Source organism: Xiphophorus hellerii, chromosome 14 (genome assembly GCF_003331165.1).
Source record: "Xiphophorus hellerii strain 12219 chromosome 14, Xiphophorus_hellerii-4.1, whole genome shotgun sequence".
Lineage (NCBI taxonomy): Eukaryota > Metazoa > Chordata > Actinopteri > Cyprinodontiformes > Poeciliidae > Xiphophorus > Xiphophorus hellerii.
In genome coordinates this window covers 19,242,629-19,257,464 of record NC_045685.1, presented here as the reverse complement: position 1 = coordinate 19,257,464, position 14,836 = coordinate 19,242,629, and the positions used below count along the sequence as shown (strand labels likewise).

Here is a 14,836-nt window from a genome sequence, read left to right as displayed (position 1 = left end):
CCGAGTAGCAGAGACAATAGGCTATACCAAAGTAATATGGTCTGAATGACAACAATCCACCTCATTTACATTTCCCTGTACTTCTTAAATCTCTGTCTGGCTTGGTTAAAGCTGGGCAGAGAGACGTTGGGGTTTGAGATATGATTTTTGCCCATCATAATCAATGGAAGAGATGGTTTGAGTTTTCTCCTTGGTCCTGCTTTGTATCCTTGAAGCCTCCTTTTCAAGTTCTTGGAGTTTGGGGGTCAAGGTTCAGTCAGTATATCAGTTTTTGTGATGCTAATCAACTGCAACCAGCTCATAGTTGCAGCATGTAGTTCTGTTATGTTGGTTCTCATTTTGTATTTTTGGTTGAAGCATATCTCTCTTAGCTTTCTTTTTATAATATATAAACATGGAAAAAACATATGTTTTTAAACTAGGAGCAGCTGATTAGCATATCAAAAGCTAAAATAATATTTGAACTTTACAACCCCAACTCCCTGAGGACTTGAAAAAGAGGCTTCATGGCTGCAGAGCAGAACCAAGGAGGAGAAAGAAAAGGAGGAAGCTGAAACCATCTCTTCCTTTGATCATAATAGGCAAGAATCATATCCCAAACCGCAGTGTATCCCCGCATGTCTTGTTAATTATGCCAGACATAGATTTAAAAGGAAATAGCTTAGCATTGCTTGCCAACAACCTAAAGATGTCATCCAGGACATATTAATGTGGAATAGCATCTCCTGCTTGGATATTACGTTGCTAGCATGATTTAGAAAACAGTCTTCAGTCAGAGGCTTCTTTAGATTCATTGCAAGATTGACTGCTAATGGAACTACTTCCTGTCCATAGCATCACAATCCACAACAACTCTTTAAAGATGGATGATGAGTTACAACAATGCTTGGGTATTTTTGAATTGAATTGAATCGAATCAATTTGCCAAAAACAACATTTTCCCTTTTAAATTCACATGGGTGAGTTTTAAAAACGGCGTCCATGCCTTTAATTTCCTAACCGCGACTCAACCGGAAGCAGTACTGCTATTGCAGGTAACCAGGATTTGTCCAGCCCACACAGAGTCGGATGAGGAAGTAGCCGCTGGGTTGCTACATGCACTCCGCAGGGCAGCGTTAAAGCAAAGAAAAAAGTAAGTCGTGTTTTCTAGCATATAATAATATCATCACTGACACTTCAGGGGTTTAATAGTTTATTCTTACATCGTCATAGCTGAGTGTAATTCCGCTGGGCCCAGCTGTTAGCTAACATTGTTGGGGTTAAATGGAGCCAAGCCCATCACGGTGTCAGGTGTTATCAGTATGAATGGAGATGGAGGAAGCTTACCGTAACTACTTTTCGGTTAAAAATCCAGCATTTTTAGATTTAACTCACTGCTTACACATTATGGGCTTCTGCTGTGGTTTTATCCTCTTACCTGAAAAGATAAGATGAGATTCGTTTGTAAATGTGTCCGAGGTATCCCCAAATCTCTGTTTTAATTGACATCTGCCATTTATTTATAATGAATTTATTAATTGAAAATTCAGGAGACTGGACACAAGATTGTTGATTCTGACGCTCATACAGGTGTTATAGTATTTGCTATTAAAAGATTGATGTCAAACGTAACAGGTTAAAAATCGAGGTTGTGATAAATACAATATTTTTTTAAATCACAGCGTATATTTTTATTTTTGACTCCTTCTATTGCCTCAAGTGTAACAGAAACATTTTAGGCAATATATCTTCCAATTATTTCCAGTTATGATGTTGAAAACGCCATAAAAACAAATTGTGTTTTTTTTTTATTGTTGGAAGTGTTATTTTAGTATTAGAAGTAGTATTTTACTATTTTCTCCACTATTTTTTTTTTTTTTTTTTTTGTGAGTATGTCGATAAATATCAATGCATTTCTAGTGGTCATTGGTTGAGAGGCAGGGTGCACACTGGATGAGCCACCAATCCATGACGGTAACATAGAGACATGCAGGACAAACAACAATTCACATACTTGTATCTAAGGACAATTAATAGTGAACAATTAACTTTTTATGGTCAACATGGACAAATAGTTTCAGCTACAAGTGAAATGAAGTGAAGCACAAAACAAAAGGAGGCTCAAGCATTTCTTGTAACAAACAATGCAGATAGGATAGGACATCGCTGAAACGTCCTACATAGCAACCAAAGGTGACAATGAGCCAGAAAGCCCACAGGATGGCTGGGCGGGTCGGTGAAACTCGTTTAAACACTTTTCGAGTATTTATAAGCCTAAAACTTTCACCAAAGAAGCCTTTCTAACAGGAAACGAAGCACCTTTAGGAACTAGAGGAAGTCATCTCGGTCTAATCTATTGCGGTATTAAATATAATCTCAGGGAAACTTGGTTTGGATTAGTTTCCAGAGGCAGTGGGGATCCATTGAGCGGGAGCAACAGCAGAAATGAAGCTTCGCCTTCACTTCGTAGTGGATCCGATGGGCTGGCTCTGCATCAGCGTGGTGTTTGGGATCTGGCTCTACAACACTTTCTTCGTTCCCAAACTGGTGCTGCTCCCACACTATGACGAAGGGCACATCCCCTGGGCCTTAGTTGTTTGTGAGTGTCGCTGTTTCTCCTGAGGATTTCAGTAGCGGTCCAGTGAATGGCTCTGGCTCATTAAGCCTCACGTCTATATGTATCCACAGGTTATTACCTAGCATCGGCTCTATGTGTGATGGCCCTGCTCAGAGCTTCCACCGCAGATCCTGGACGTCTTCCTGTGGATCCACATATACCTCACTCTGGTATGGAAAGCCTTTCTTTCTGTGTCTCTTTTAGTCTATCATGAAGTATTTGCAGCTCTAAACTATAGATGTATTTGTCTCACAGAAAGAGAACAGTGGGAGTTGTGCAATAAGTGCAACTTGATGAGACCGAAAAGGTCGCACCACTGCAGCCGCTGTGGCCACTGTGTGCGCAGGATGGACCACCACTGCCCCTGGTGAGCATATACGGTTACTCTGATCTCATTTATTCACAAGTGCTTGCTTGACTTTGTTTGACATGTTGAATAGCAGTAAGGGTTTCAGTAATCTACCTTCTGTATTTACTGACTGAAATAGTCTTCGCAAAAGTATTCACACCATCTTGAACTTTCTTGCATGTATTTTATTATTTTACAAGTAAAAATCTGAAAACTATGTTTAGCATCTTCTGAGTCGACACTGTGTGGAATCATGTTTTCACTTACGGCTGTAGGTCCTCTATAGTACATCTCTACCACCTCTGCCTAGCAGCAAACTGAGATTGTTGCTCAATCTTCTTCGCAAAATAACTCAATTTCACATAAGACTGAGGCTGTCAGCTTTCTACAGATTCTCAACCTTAATTGGACCATTCTAACTATCCATCCATCCATTTTCTAACACCCTTGTCCCTAGTTGGGTTGGGAGGGGTGCTGGTGCCTATCTCCAGCTAACGTTCTGGGCGAGAGGCAGGGTTCACCCTGGACAGGTCGCCAGTCTGTTGCAGGAAAACACAGAGTCAAATGGGACAAACAATCACACACACACACACACACACTCACACCTAGGGAAAATTTAGAAAGACCTGACAGTCATGTTTTTGGACTGTGGGAGGAAGCCGGAGAACCCGGAGAGAACCCACGTATGCACAGAACATGCAAACTTTGTGCAGAAAGACCCCAGGCTGGGAATCGAACCCAGGACCTGCTGCAAGGCAACAGTGCTACCTACTGCGCCACTGTGCAGCCCCCATTCTAACTAATGGATATAATTTGATCTAACCCCTGAACCTCCACCGCAGGCTGAGGACTTTTCCATCCTCAGATTTCTTTAAGTATTATCTTATATTTAGCTTAGAGCTGGATGATATGGCTGAAAAACCTATCACAGTATAAGTGTTTCCTATCAGTTGATCATTTTTCATTAGTTTTTGTTTTAAATATCTGTAATGATATTTAAAACAATATTATTATTGTTTTAATGCTTTACCCACATTCTCCTCTCCAGCTGTTGTACTCACTTTCTCCCTTCACTCTTTGCTGCTGTTTATTATTTTTAAACAGTTGAGGTGCGGTGGCGAAACCTGAAATTGCTGCTGCACAAGTTCCTCAACAGGTTGTTGCTAGGTAACGAAAGAGTGAATGAGTTAGTACAGGGGTGCCCAAAGTCGGTCCCTTGAGGGCCGGCATCCTGCATGTTTTAGTTCTTTCCCTGGTGGTAGTAACAACCTTTTCAGCATGTCAGTGTTCTCCTAAAGCCTCTAATGAGCCATCATTTATCCAGGTACATTAAACCAGGGAGAGAACTAAAACACGCAGGATGCCGGCCCTCAAGAACCGACTTTGGACCCCCTGAGTTAGTAGATTAATAGCCTAAAGCCTTTCCTCTTACATCTCCCAAAATGCTTTGTGATTCTGGATTGGAAGTTCAGTGAAGTTATTGAACTTTCGATTGGCCGTATTATCAATGGATACTGATCATGTGTGTGTTGCCGAGCCACAGCTACATCCATCTTCCCACTAACTGTTATCAGCTTCCCTGTTCCTGCTGACAAAGAGCATGCCCACGTCAGCTGCCTGTACTCGTGCAGCTCCATAAGTGATCCCTCTCATACCCTGTGACAGCCAGTTTAAAGGTTCCAGTTCCTTTCAAATTGGATCCGTTCATTTCCTGTCTCTGTTCTGCATGTATATTAAAGTCGCCTCAGTTTTGTATTTTTGTGGATTCTTTTTGTACATTACTTTCAAATTTTTCTCTTGTGTATTGGCGAAAATCAGAAGCACAAACTTTACACATTAAAGGAGAGCTGATTCTTGAAACTTGAAACTTTTTTTTTCTTTTTGAGGTGCCAGGGTGCCGACCAGCCTCACTGTCTCCTCTCTGATGATGTTGTCCAGGAATACATCCATCCTGACGTTCAGAAAAGTTCAAACCCTTACTCCCGTTTCCTGTCTTGCAGGATCAATAACTGCGTGGGAGAAGACAACCACTGGCTCTTCCTGCAGCTGTGTTTTTACACTCAGGTCCTCAGCTTATTCACACTGGTGCTGGACTTTTGCCAGTACTATTATTTCCAGCCCCTGACAAGACTAGACCAGGTGATTTAATGTGTTTGCATCCTTGCCAATATCTAGAAATAGCTTTAACTTGTACATAAATTATAATCAAACACAGCTTCAAGAAAGAAAAACAGAAAATCTGGAGTTGTTTATTGTATTTACTGGGGTTTTTTTTCACCTTTCAGGAAAAGTTTACGACACGTCATGAACTGGCTCTGCTGCGAGTTTCAGCGCTCATGGGCGTTGTCATGTTCGGTGGCATGTCGAGCTTGTTTTACTCGCAGATGGCTGGCGTCCTCTCAGTGAGTACTTTTAAGGACATTAAACTGCTGCTGCTCTGACGTTGCCTTTTCCTGTTATTAAATTATTCTACATACAGCAGCCTGCAATATTAATGGCATCCCAGTGAAGGGGTGTACATATTGACTTGGTGACCCCAACATGACCTTGTTTGCCTTTGAGGTTTTGATTGAATATTAACTTCCTTGTATACTTGTCCAGCTGTGTTCTTCACTGGTCCAGTTGCTTCAATCGCTTTAATTTTTGATCCTACTGAAAATACGAGCAAATTTATGAAAGTGCTCACCATTTCCTGCTTTACTTGAATGACATTTTTTCACATCTTTCCTATTTGCAAAGAGAAGGCTGGCAAAGAGAAATCGGCCTCGCTCCTCACAGAAACAGAAAATTCTGGATTAGAATTTAATTAGAAGTCTTACAAACTGTCATTAGCTTCAGCGAAGAATAAATTATATTATTTATAATTTATTTAGATAATTTATATTATATATTTATATTAAAGGGCTTATGAAGAGCGCCAAAATGACCTGAGTGAAGTTGGTCCCCCACCCTCTTCAAATCAAGCAAGATTGGTGTCAAATGTTTGTGCTGCTATCATTTTAAAAATATTAATATCCAGAGGTCATCAAAGATCAACCAGCCACCCACATTTAAAAACACAAGGTTGCTACTTTTTTGTGATACAGTGGAATAAATAATCATATATGATTTCTTTTGTTATTTTTTGCAGGATATGACCACTATTGAGAAAATGTCTGAGTTCTCCAGTGAAACGTGAGTCTGTTTTTCTTATCTAACGGATGGTTGCAGCTTGAAATTCATGCAAATAAAAAGAGGTTCCATTCAACAACTTGAATATCATTCAAATCATCAGGTTCTATATTATTGTTTCTTCTGTTTGTTTTAAACCTCAATATGTAGGCACATATCAAGCTCCAGGAGTTCATATCATATGTACATTCATAGAGTAAATGGTTTTATAAATCAAAAAAACGTGCTTTAAAGCACCTACAGTATATAGCATCTATATTTTAGGACTCATCCAAGTTTAAGTTGGCTTTATAGTTAAAAAAGGAAAAGGCTGTGGGGATTTTATGCTTTTTACAATAAAGGTTGTGTTAAGAAAATGAATGTTGATTTTTATTAAATGTTATTTGTTCAAGAGAAAATATTGAAACAAATAAATTGAAGTTTTGCCAATGTGATTCTTCAGCCCTGTGTTATCAAGATCAGTCAAGTTTATGTGCACAAACAAGAAGTTTGACTTCAGTTTCCCATGCTCACACTGTACAGATATTAAATATAAATACATAAACATTAAATATGATTAAAAACCAGCTAAAGAACACTGTCAGGTTTTCCCTCTGTGCATTGTCCCTCTGGCCTGGCGGGCCACCAGGCTTTACTTGTACCCCCACTAGGCTAAGCATTGTTTGTTTATATGTTTCAGGTGTTTTGTGGCTTTTATAGTTTGTGTTTAGGTATTGTTAATAATGTCTTCCAATAACACATAATTACTTAGTGATATTTTAAATCTTTTTTTTTTAAACTCAGCAACTGTATAGGCTGCTGAATGACTGCCATTGTGCCCTCACCACTGGGCTTAGCAAAATTTCAGAGGGAAATCCTCACTGTGTTTATATATTTTTTGTAAAAAATAGTACAAATAGGCTTATCTTGTTTTACAGCAGAGAAGCTGACTATGTAATGTGAATGTAGCACAAAATGGGAGACTTCCAAACACAGCTTTAAGTAGATTGCACAATATATTGTGTATATAAATAAAGATGTGTTATTCCTGTTTAGTTTTCTCTATGCTGTTTATATTGTGAGTTTATTGAAAAAAAACACAGAAGCCCAAGGCTGACCATCAAGCATATAACTTTCAGATTTTCAGATAGGTTTCAGATTCTGTTTGGGTTCAGATCAGCCTTTTGATCTAAACCGGCTGTGGTCTACGACAGTTGTAAATTGTGATCAACACAGCAAGGGAGCTTATGCCTTTTGAACATGTTGTAGAAAATAGATTTTGGGTCACAGCTCACACATCGCTATTTGCGCTTTTTGTTTTTAACAAATATTCATGCCGTCCCCGATGCCGTGCCGCTCTGGGCAAGGAGCTAATTTTCTCAAAAGCAGCCACTTAGCTGTATACGTAAAACAAAACTTCCAAATGCTTTAAGGTGATTAAGGTATTTTTCTGCTTAGATATGGTACAAAAAGAACGTGGCAGTGGGCGCTCGCTGAGGTTTGTGGCACTCGCTGGAAACTTCTGTGGCTCCTCCCGCTGCGCAGCAGACAGCCTCTCCACGCCGGCCACCACTACCGCAGCCACGTGTAGCTCTGTGACTCTACATTCCCCTTCCTGCCTGCACTTTCGGTAGAAGTTGCTACAGTTGAACACTCCACATACTCCTAAAACAAATCTGTGTGCACACCTTCACCGCCCTCTTGCTGCGCTACGAGAGCTGGGCAGCAGATACTTGTGTTGTTTTGTTTTGGTTTTTGCTTGGTTTTATTCAGTTTCTCTCCAGGAACAGGGTCACAAACACTATTTTGGAATCTTGTTAAAAAGTTTTGATCACTGTGACTGCTATTTTTAGCATCTGGAAACCACCTTTAATGGTTATTTACATGATGGGGATGGAAGCAGTGGGACATCTCTCAGGTTATGTCATAAAGAGCCTTCACTAGTAATTAGCTACAGACAGAATAACTACAAATCTGTTAGAAGTGTTTGATTTTTGTATAAAGTTTGTGCCTTGTTTTTGTTTTTGGTATTTACCAAATTTTAGAAAAGGATCTGAAGTATGACTATCTTCTAATGATTCATGAATGTTTTCTTTGATTGTTTTACTATGGTTTTAACTACAATGTGTGTATTTTTAGGAGCATAATACCACTGAACAAAGTTGATAGCTTTCGATCTAGAGATGTCATATGACTGCTGAGAGCACTAACGCAAAATCAAGCTAATATAATCACTCCTCGATAGTGACTTTTGTAGTTAATCCTGCTGTTAAATATGAGTTTAATATTCACTGATCAGTAGTTGATGTTTGCTGTATATTATTTGTCAAATTATACTGTTAGAGATACCTTGAGTCATGAAGAGTTCAAGGTACAGTCATAAGATAAAAAAAATCTATCTCTTATACAGTCATGGGAAAAGCTAAGTACACTCAGTGCATAATTTATTAGCTTGTAGAACCACCATTAGCAGCAATAACCTGACTTTATCAGTCACTCAGCATCAGTCCAGTGAGGACTATAGCTCTTATTTATGGCTCATCCACTACACCATATCAATTAGATTGAGGTCAATAACCATAGCAACACATTGATTCTAGTTACCTAATTGGCTAATTTTTCTATCTGTCTGACCTTTACTGTTGGATAGATTAAACTTTGACATACAGAGGAGTTCAGGGTTCTGTGGCTACCAAACAAGCCCAAATCATTGCTCTGATTGTCATATGGTATTGGGGTATTTGTCCTCACAGCACCGTATTTATCAATACGGCGCTGTGTGTTATGGTCAAATATCTCTGCTTTAATCTCAATTACAGTACAGACCAAAAGTTTGGACACAACTGTGTGTCTAAACTTTTGGTCTGTACTCAAAACAGACCAAAAGTTTGGACACACTTTCTCATTGAATTCAATGAGAAGGTGTGTCCAAACTTTTGGTCTGAACTGAGTACAGACCAAAAGTTTAGACACACAGTTGTGTCCAAACTTTTGGTCTGTACTGTATGTCTTGGTGGTTTGTACCATTTTTACCATTCCGGGAATGAACTTTTAACATTTCACATACAAACTGATGGTTGGAGAACCTGCAATTGAGCTCTTGTTTTGTTTTTGTCAATTTCTTTGAGAGTGAACAGTCTGAAATGGAAAGTTTTCTGGGATGTCCACTCAGGAGAATTGTCAACTGACTTAAAAGATTTCCACTCTGAACAATCTTTATCTCTGTAGAGTGAGGAGCTTTAAATTATCCTGGAAGTGTCTCTATAATTCTTCTGAGGTTGACTGATTGAAACAGGTGCGTCTTTCTTCATTATTGCTGATGATTTTGGTCCTTGTCATTGTGTTAAAGGGGCAGTATTATGTATTATTTAGCTTTACTTCATGTGATAATCATATTACCTAATCAAAAACATACCTGGAGGGTTACTTTGATTCTTTCATGCATGTTTGAGAAATCCTTGAATCTCCCATGGCAACCATTCAGCTATGTAAGACGTGTAGTCTCACTGAGTGACGTCTTTTCCGCGCAATTTCCCTATTCAGCTCCTCCGGACTAGCGGCAGCAGCAATTAGCAAACAGCTAGTGGAAGTATGAGTCTGCTGAACTCATCATATGAACTACTTAGCAGTACAGTGCTGCTTAAAACATTGTAATGAGTGTCAGAAAGAGCAGGAACTTCTTAAAGAGACATGGGGCCAATTTCAAGGTGTTCAATTGCAAAGTCAAATTTATTTTAAGTAATTTTTGATGTATATAGCATTTTTCATAATAACAAAAGTTAACATATTTACTTTATTGTGCTGTAAAATGGCACTATGTACCTGAAAAAGACATAATACTGCCACTTTAGCTCAAACCTGTAAGCTTTTATAGAGGTGGTCAAACTTGCTGATGATCAGTTGCAATTACAAAACAGCACCTGACTGCTACTTTTTCTCTAAAATCTAAAACAAGCATCACACTAATACTTAGATTTTTCCCTTGACTGTGCTGACAGTTATGGAAACTTGATTTCTTCCACCTGTGTAAGTAAAATCAGTGTAACAAGTCAGTTTGCTGCTGAATAGATAGAAGAAATATAGTCATTTTCACATTCAAAGAATAAATATACTGACCACATTGGTAATCCGTTATTTTAAATCAACTTGCTGTATTGACCATAGCACTTGCAATACAGAGGATTGGTACAAATAGTTTTCCTGTGGATTTTGAGACATGACATTTGAGTCCTGTAGTCCTGTATTTTTTCTGAATGTTTTTAATTTATAAGTGCATATTTATATTTCTGATAGGGAAGCTCACAGATTAGGATTGTTGTGGAAACATACATAGACAAAGCAGGAACTATACATTTATTTCTAGAAACAGGCATATAAAGGAAAAAATAATTCAAATTAGCAGAGCAAACCATAACATGCTGTCTAAAATACAAATAATATCAATTTCCAACACTTTGTTACTAGACATTCACAAAATGGCTATTTCTAGCAAAAGTGAAGGACTGCCAGTTCAGTTCCAATTTACAACAAAAGTCATTTCAGTTCAATATGATTAAATTTTATAGAATACAAACCCACTCCACTCAATCTAAATTATTCCAGTGAAACCCATTTGGTTCTTTGTAGGCAGGGATTTGTTGTTGATTTATTGTTGTTATGCTTTCTTTTTAAATTTGTTTTAGGTGCTATGTAGCTTGATAATCAACAATCCTATCCCTATTAAGAACTGTTTTCTACAACAAGTTATGTGCTAAGATTTCTGTTCAGTCTTAATGCTTACCTAACTATTCTGTGCTAACAGTTTGCTAACTGTGCCGTGCTTACAGCTTGCTGTTCTATTCTCACACTAAGCTGACTGTTCTTCTTGCTAACTCTTAGCTAACCGTTCTATGCTAACACTTGGCTAACATTTGCATTGTAAAACAGAGCTAACTGCCTTGCGAACAGCTAGCTGCTCTTCTTGCTAACACTTAGCTAACAATTCTGAGCTAACATTTGGCTAACATTTGCATTGTATGAGATCCTTCTGAATATTTAGCTTACTGTTGACGCCTGACAGTTTATAAATTGTTCTGTGCTAAACTTAGCTAACTATTTTGTGCTAACACTTGGCCATCTGTTTAAAAACAGGAACAGTATCTTATTGTAATGAGAAACTTTCTTGTTTTAGCTTGTTAAAATGTGTTTTATGTTTTAACAAGATTTTTGATTTCAATAAAACCAAAATATGTTCTAGTCATAACAGTACATTTCCAACAATGTAGGGTGTTTGCGTTTCATTTAGAGAAAATATTGAAAAGATGGAGAGTGAGAGGAAAACCTTTATGCCTTTTTAAGAAGTGACCTGTCAGCTACGTATTTTTGTAAGTTGATGAAATGAGAAAGTTTATCCATTATAATGAGATATGAAAACGAGTTTTGTTTCTCATTTTGACAGTAAATTTTTTTTGCTTTAACAAGACACTGCTCTTGAATTTATATCCTAGCCCTGGCAGTTAAATTCTCCTGTATTTTCGTGCTAACAGCTAGCATCAAAATGTTGCAAATGCATGTTTTTTGCAGTTTAGGCAGTGGTGTTTGCTCTGCTAACACTGTATAATTTATTTATGATTGTTTTGTTATATCTGTTTGAAACTGCTGGAGACTTTACTGATTTAATTAGAGAAATAGGTCATGCCATAGTTATACTAGCTTTGTGTGAGCAAGTTTCTTTGAAAAACCTGTATGTAAACAAAGCCTATCGTGTGTGGAGAGAATACTATATTATCCAAGTAATTTTAAGTGCCTGTCCAGGCCACCTTTTTTTTTTCTTTTTTTTTTAAATGTTTTTTTGCCATCACTGTACACTCCACACCGACCAAAGATCTGGGAAAATGTTGCAATAGTCAGCAAGCATTTATTAAATGCATGTTTCACCAAGTTTTTGATGGTAGCGGTTCAATAATATGCACTGAATTTTATGCTAGCACACAGTCTGTTTTAATGTGAAGACTTAATTTTAAAAGGAAGATAATTTAAAAAAAAATAAGTCCTCACTATTGGTACGTGTTGAATTTTTTCCGGTTTGAATTTGCATGAGCGTGGTTTCATATGTTTGCTCATCGGTTTTTATAGCTCATGTTCTTGGATGTTTGAAAACTTTTTATCATGATTTTTAGGTGTTTGTGGAGGCAATGCAAGGGAAAATGTATGTTTGATTTTTTTTTTGATAAGTTGTTTTCTTTTTCTTATTTGGTTTCAGATTTTTGAAGCAATAAACATTGTTCATAATTTTTCTTTGACCGCTTTTTTTTTTTAATGTATTATTACGTTTACATTCTGGCTGATGAATTTGGACCTATGTCTGAACTTTAATGATGGCTGCCAAGCTTAACATTACAAGTCACCGCCTTGCACTACATCACTCTCAGTTGTAGACGTGAATATTTCCATCAGGCAGCTGTTACTTGGCATCTCACAGGAGATTGGAGTTTGGACCTTTGGAATTTTTTTTAACTTTGTTCTTTTTAGGTTTCTTAATATTTTGTGTTCAAGCCTTGTTTTGTTTTAAGTCAGATCTCAACACTGGAACATTTGTTTTATGAATGTGTTACCAGTTACTTTTCTGTTTATAAGTCTTATATAAAGTTGCCAATTTATTGCGCTGCAAATTGTGATTGTAGCAAACATATAGGTATTCATATTTGAATAAATTACATTCTGAATATGTTTCTGTCTGTTGCATTTTTTGTTTTACAGTATGTGATCTTTACTTACAATTTTGTGCAACATATTTGCAATTAACAGATTTTCCCCCCATAATTTAATGTTTCAGATTATCAGACAAATGTTAATACCAGAAAAGATTAGCTGAGTGAAAACAGAAAAGCAGTTCTTAAACATTGTTTTTTTTTTTTTTTTTAAAGCTACATGGCATTAGGTACATGATTATGATTAGGAGAAGTCCAAGTGGTATGAATACTTTTGCAAGGCAAATGTGGGTATAAATGTTGATATAATACTAGTTTCAATCACACATTTTTCTAAAAGGCATCATTACATTATAGTCTGAATCTTAAAAACAAAATGTGTCAAATGTTCTGGGAAAACAAAAGTTACAAAGAGTGAAAATATTTCTCAATTTCACTTGAATCCATAAATGTAATATGAAACAAAAAGCAATGCAGTTGAAATAAAAGATAAGAAAAGAAGCCAACTGAATTGTCTTTGGCACCTTTACCTTATTAAAGATATGAGGATTAATCGAGAGAACAGATTTAACTAAACCATGTTTCTTTTTTAAACAAAAATAATTAGCATGAATGTTGCACAAGTGGCCTGAGGCATCAGTTCAGCCGTCTCTAATCGGTCATTGTCCTGACAGCATGTTTTAAGTCTCAGCGATGCGTGCCAAATGTGTGCACAATCTGTGAACACAATCCAAGTGTCCTGTCTAACATGGCTTTATGCTTTTAACATAGTCTGACCCAAACACACACACTCATTGTGCCACCCTCGGCAAACTCGATGGTCCCCAATTGTTCTCAGCTTGAAGGAGGTCATGACACCGCAGCGTGATCGGGAGGATGGGATCAGTTAATCTCTGTGCGACTTTTGTGTTTATCATCCAAGGTTGAGTCATTATATGTTAAACTGCGCTGTTTGACTTTGCTTAATAGCTCCCAATTATTATTAATAATATTTTAGAAAGACCACAAATGGAAGTGGCGTCTTTAAAATGGTTAATAAATGATTTTCTGAAACAAAAAAGGCTCTTATGAGCTTGCTGGGGTTTTAATAAGGGTTAATGTCACAAAAACAAGGGGTTTCTAACACATGTAATTTGTCAGCTTTGTCTCTCATGATGGCGTTTAAGGGATCCAGTGCAGATAATAGCAGTCTACTGCAGTCTGCTTCTAATCTGTTGTAATGGTTGGGTCTGCTGGGCTAATTAGATAAATGACCACCTGCTCTTTCTGTCATCTATGACATCTGGCTGAACAAAAGAAAAATAATTAGCCACATGCCTAACAAACAGCTATGCCTCGAACAATTACATCTCAGATGCATGTTTACCTGTCTGGTATTGGAGTTCTGCGACTTGCCGTGCTTTACTGCTATTTTGCCGAGCTTAGACTCGGATTAAAGTATCTGAATTTATTATTGGGTCGCTAGCCATCAGGACTGTGATTATTTAGTGATTTCTGTCCATGATGGCTGTAGATCTACCTCCAGAGCAGACTATGCTTTAGGTGTCGTTCTCACATTAAGATCCTTCATCTTTCCTTAAATCTGGAAATATTCTGTCATCAAAATAAGGTTGCATTTTAATTTTCTTTCGCACCCTTATCACAGAAGGTAACTGATTTAATGTGTCTTCTCCCTAATAAAGGCGTAATTAGATTTATTAGACCTCAGCAGGCCCCATTCGTGGCAGGTGTCAGACGAGTTCCTCCATTTTGCAGTTCCACATGCTAAACTTCCTGAACACTCGGGTTATTGATTTTCAAATGCTGCGTCATTTTAGAAAGGTGAAATCCAATTAAAAGTTGAAGTTAAAACAGCTAATCCAATCAAGACGATGAAATGTATCGATTCCAACCTTAAAATCAATATCGTGGGCTGCTCTCATGCAGGGACTGAAACATTTTCCATTTTGCTCCCTGAAAGTACGAAGCACACTTCGACAGCCGGAGAATGCATCTAAGTTTTTATTTTTTTAATAAGTGATTCAAGTAAACAAAAGATTTCACTTGGGTTGT

The 14,836-nt window shown here is 37.6% G+C and overlaps 1 protein-coding gene across 3 annotated transcripts; it reads left to right on the top strand.

Moving 5' to 3' along the window:
* The first annotated feature begins 1,021 nt into the window (after window positions 1–1,021).
* Window positions 1,022–8,909, top strand: zdhhc21 (zDHHC palmitoyltransferase 21). Of its 3 annotated transcripts, none has more exons than XM_032583343.1 (8): window positions 1,022–1,132; window positions 2,380–2,578; window positions 2,668–2,766; window positions 2,852–2,963; window positions 4,946–5,084; window positions 5,231–5,347; window positions 6,076–6,119; window positions 7,554–8,909. In XM_032583343.1, the coding sequence occupies exons 2-8, from the start codon at window positions 2,425–2,427 to the stop codon at window positions 7,684–7,686; spliced, it is 798 nt and encodes a 265-aa protein (XP_032439234.1). In that variant the 5' UTR covers window positions 1,022–1,132; window positions 2,380–2,424; the 3' UTR covers window positions 7,687–8,909. The 3 variants fall into 3 exon arrangements, with proteins under 3 accessions (XP_032439234.1, XP_032439235.1, XP_032439236.1); XM_032583344.1 differs by having other exon boundaries at window positions 1,024–1,132; window positions 2,360–2,578; XM_032583345.1 differs by having other exon boundaries at window positions 1,024–1,136.
* The last annotated feature ends 5,927 nt before the right edge of the window (window positions 8,910–14,836 follow it).

What these genes read in the sequence shown, in the direction of transcription:
- zdhhc21 (XM_032583343.1), top strand. Translation starts at nt 2,425, where the DNA reads ATGAAGCTTCGCCTTCACTTCGTAGTGGATCCGATGGGCTGGCTCTGC. An exon ending in TCCACATATACCTCACTCTG is followed by an intron (nt 2,767 to 2,851) that starts GTATGGAAAGCC and finishes TTTGTCTCACAG; the next exon opens with AAAGAGAACAGTGGGAGTTG. An exon ending in CCCTGACAAGACTAGACCAG is followed by an intron (nt 5,085 to 5,230) that starts GTGATTTAATGT and finishes TTCACCTTTCAG; the next exon opens with GAAAAGTTTACGACACGTCA.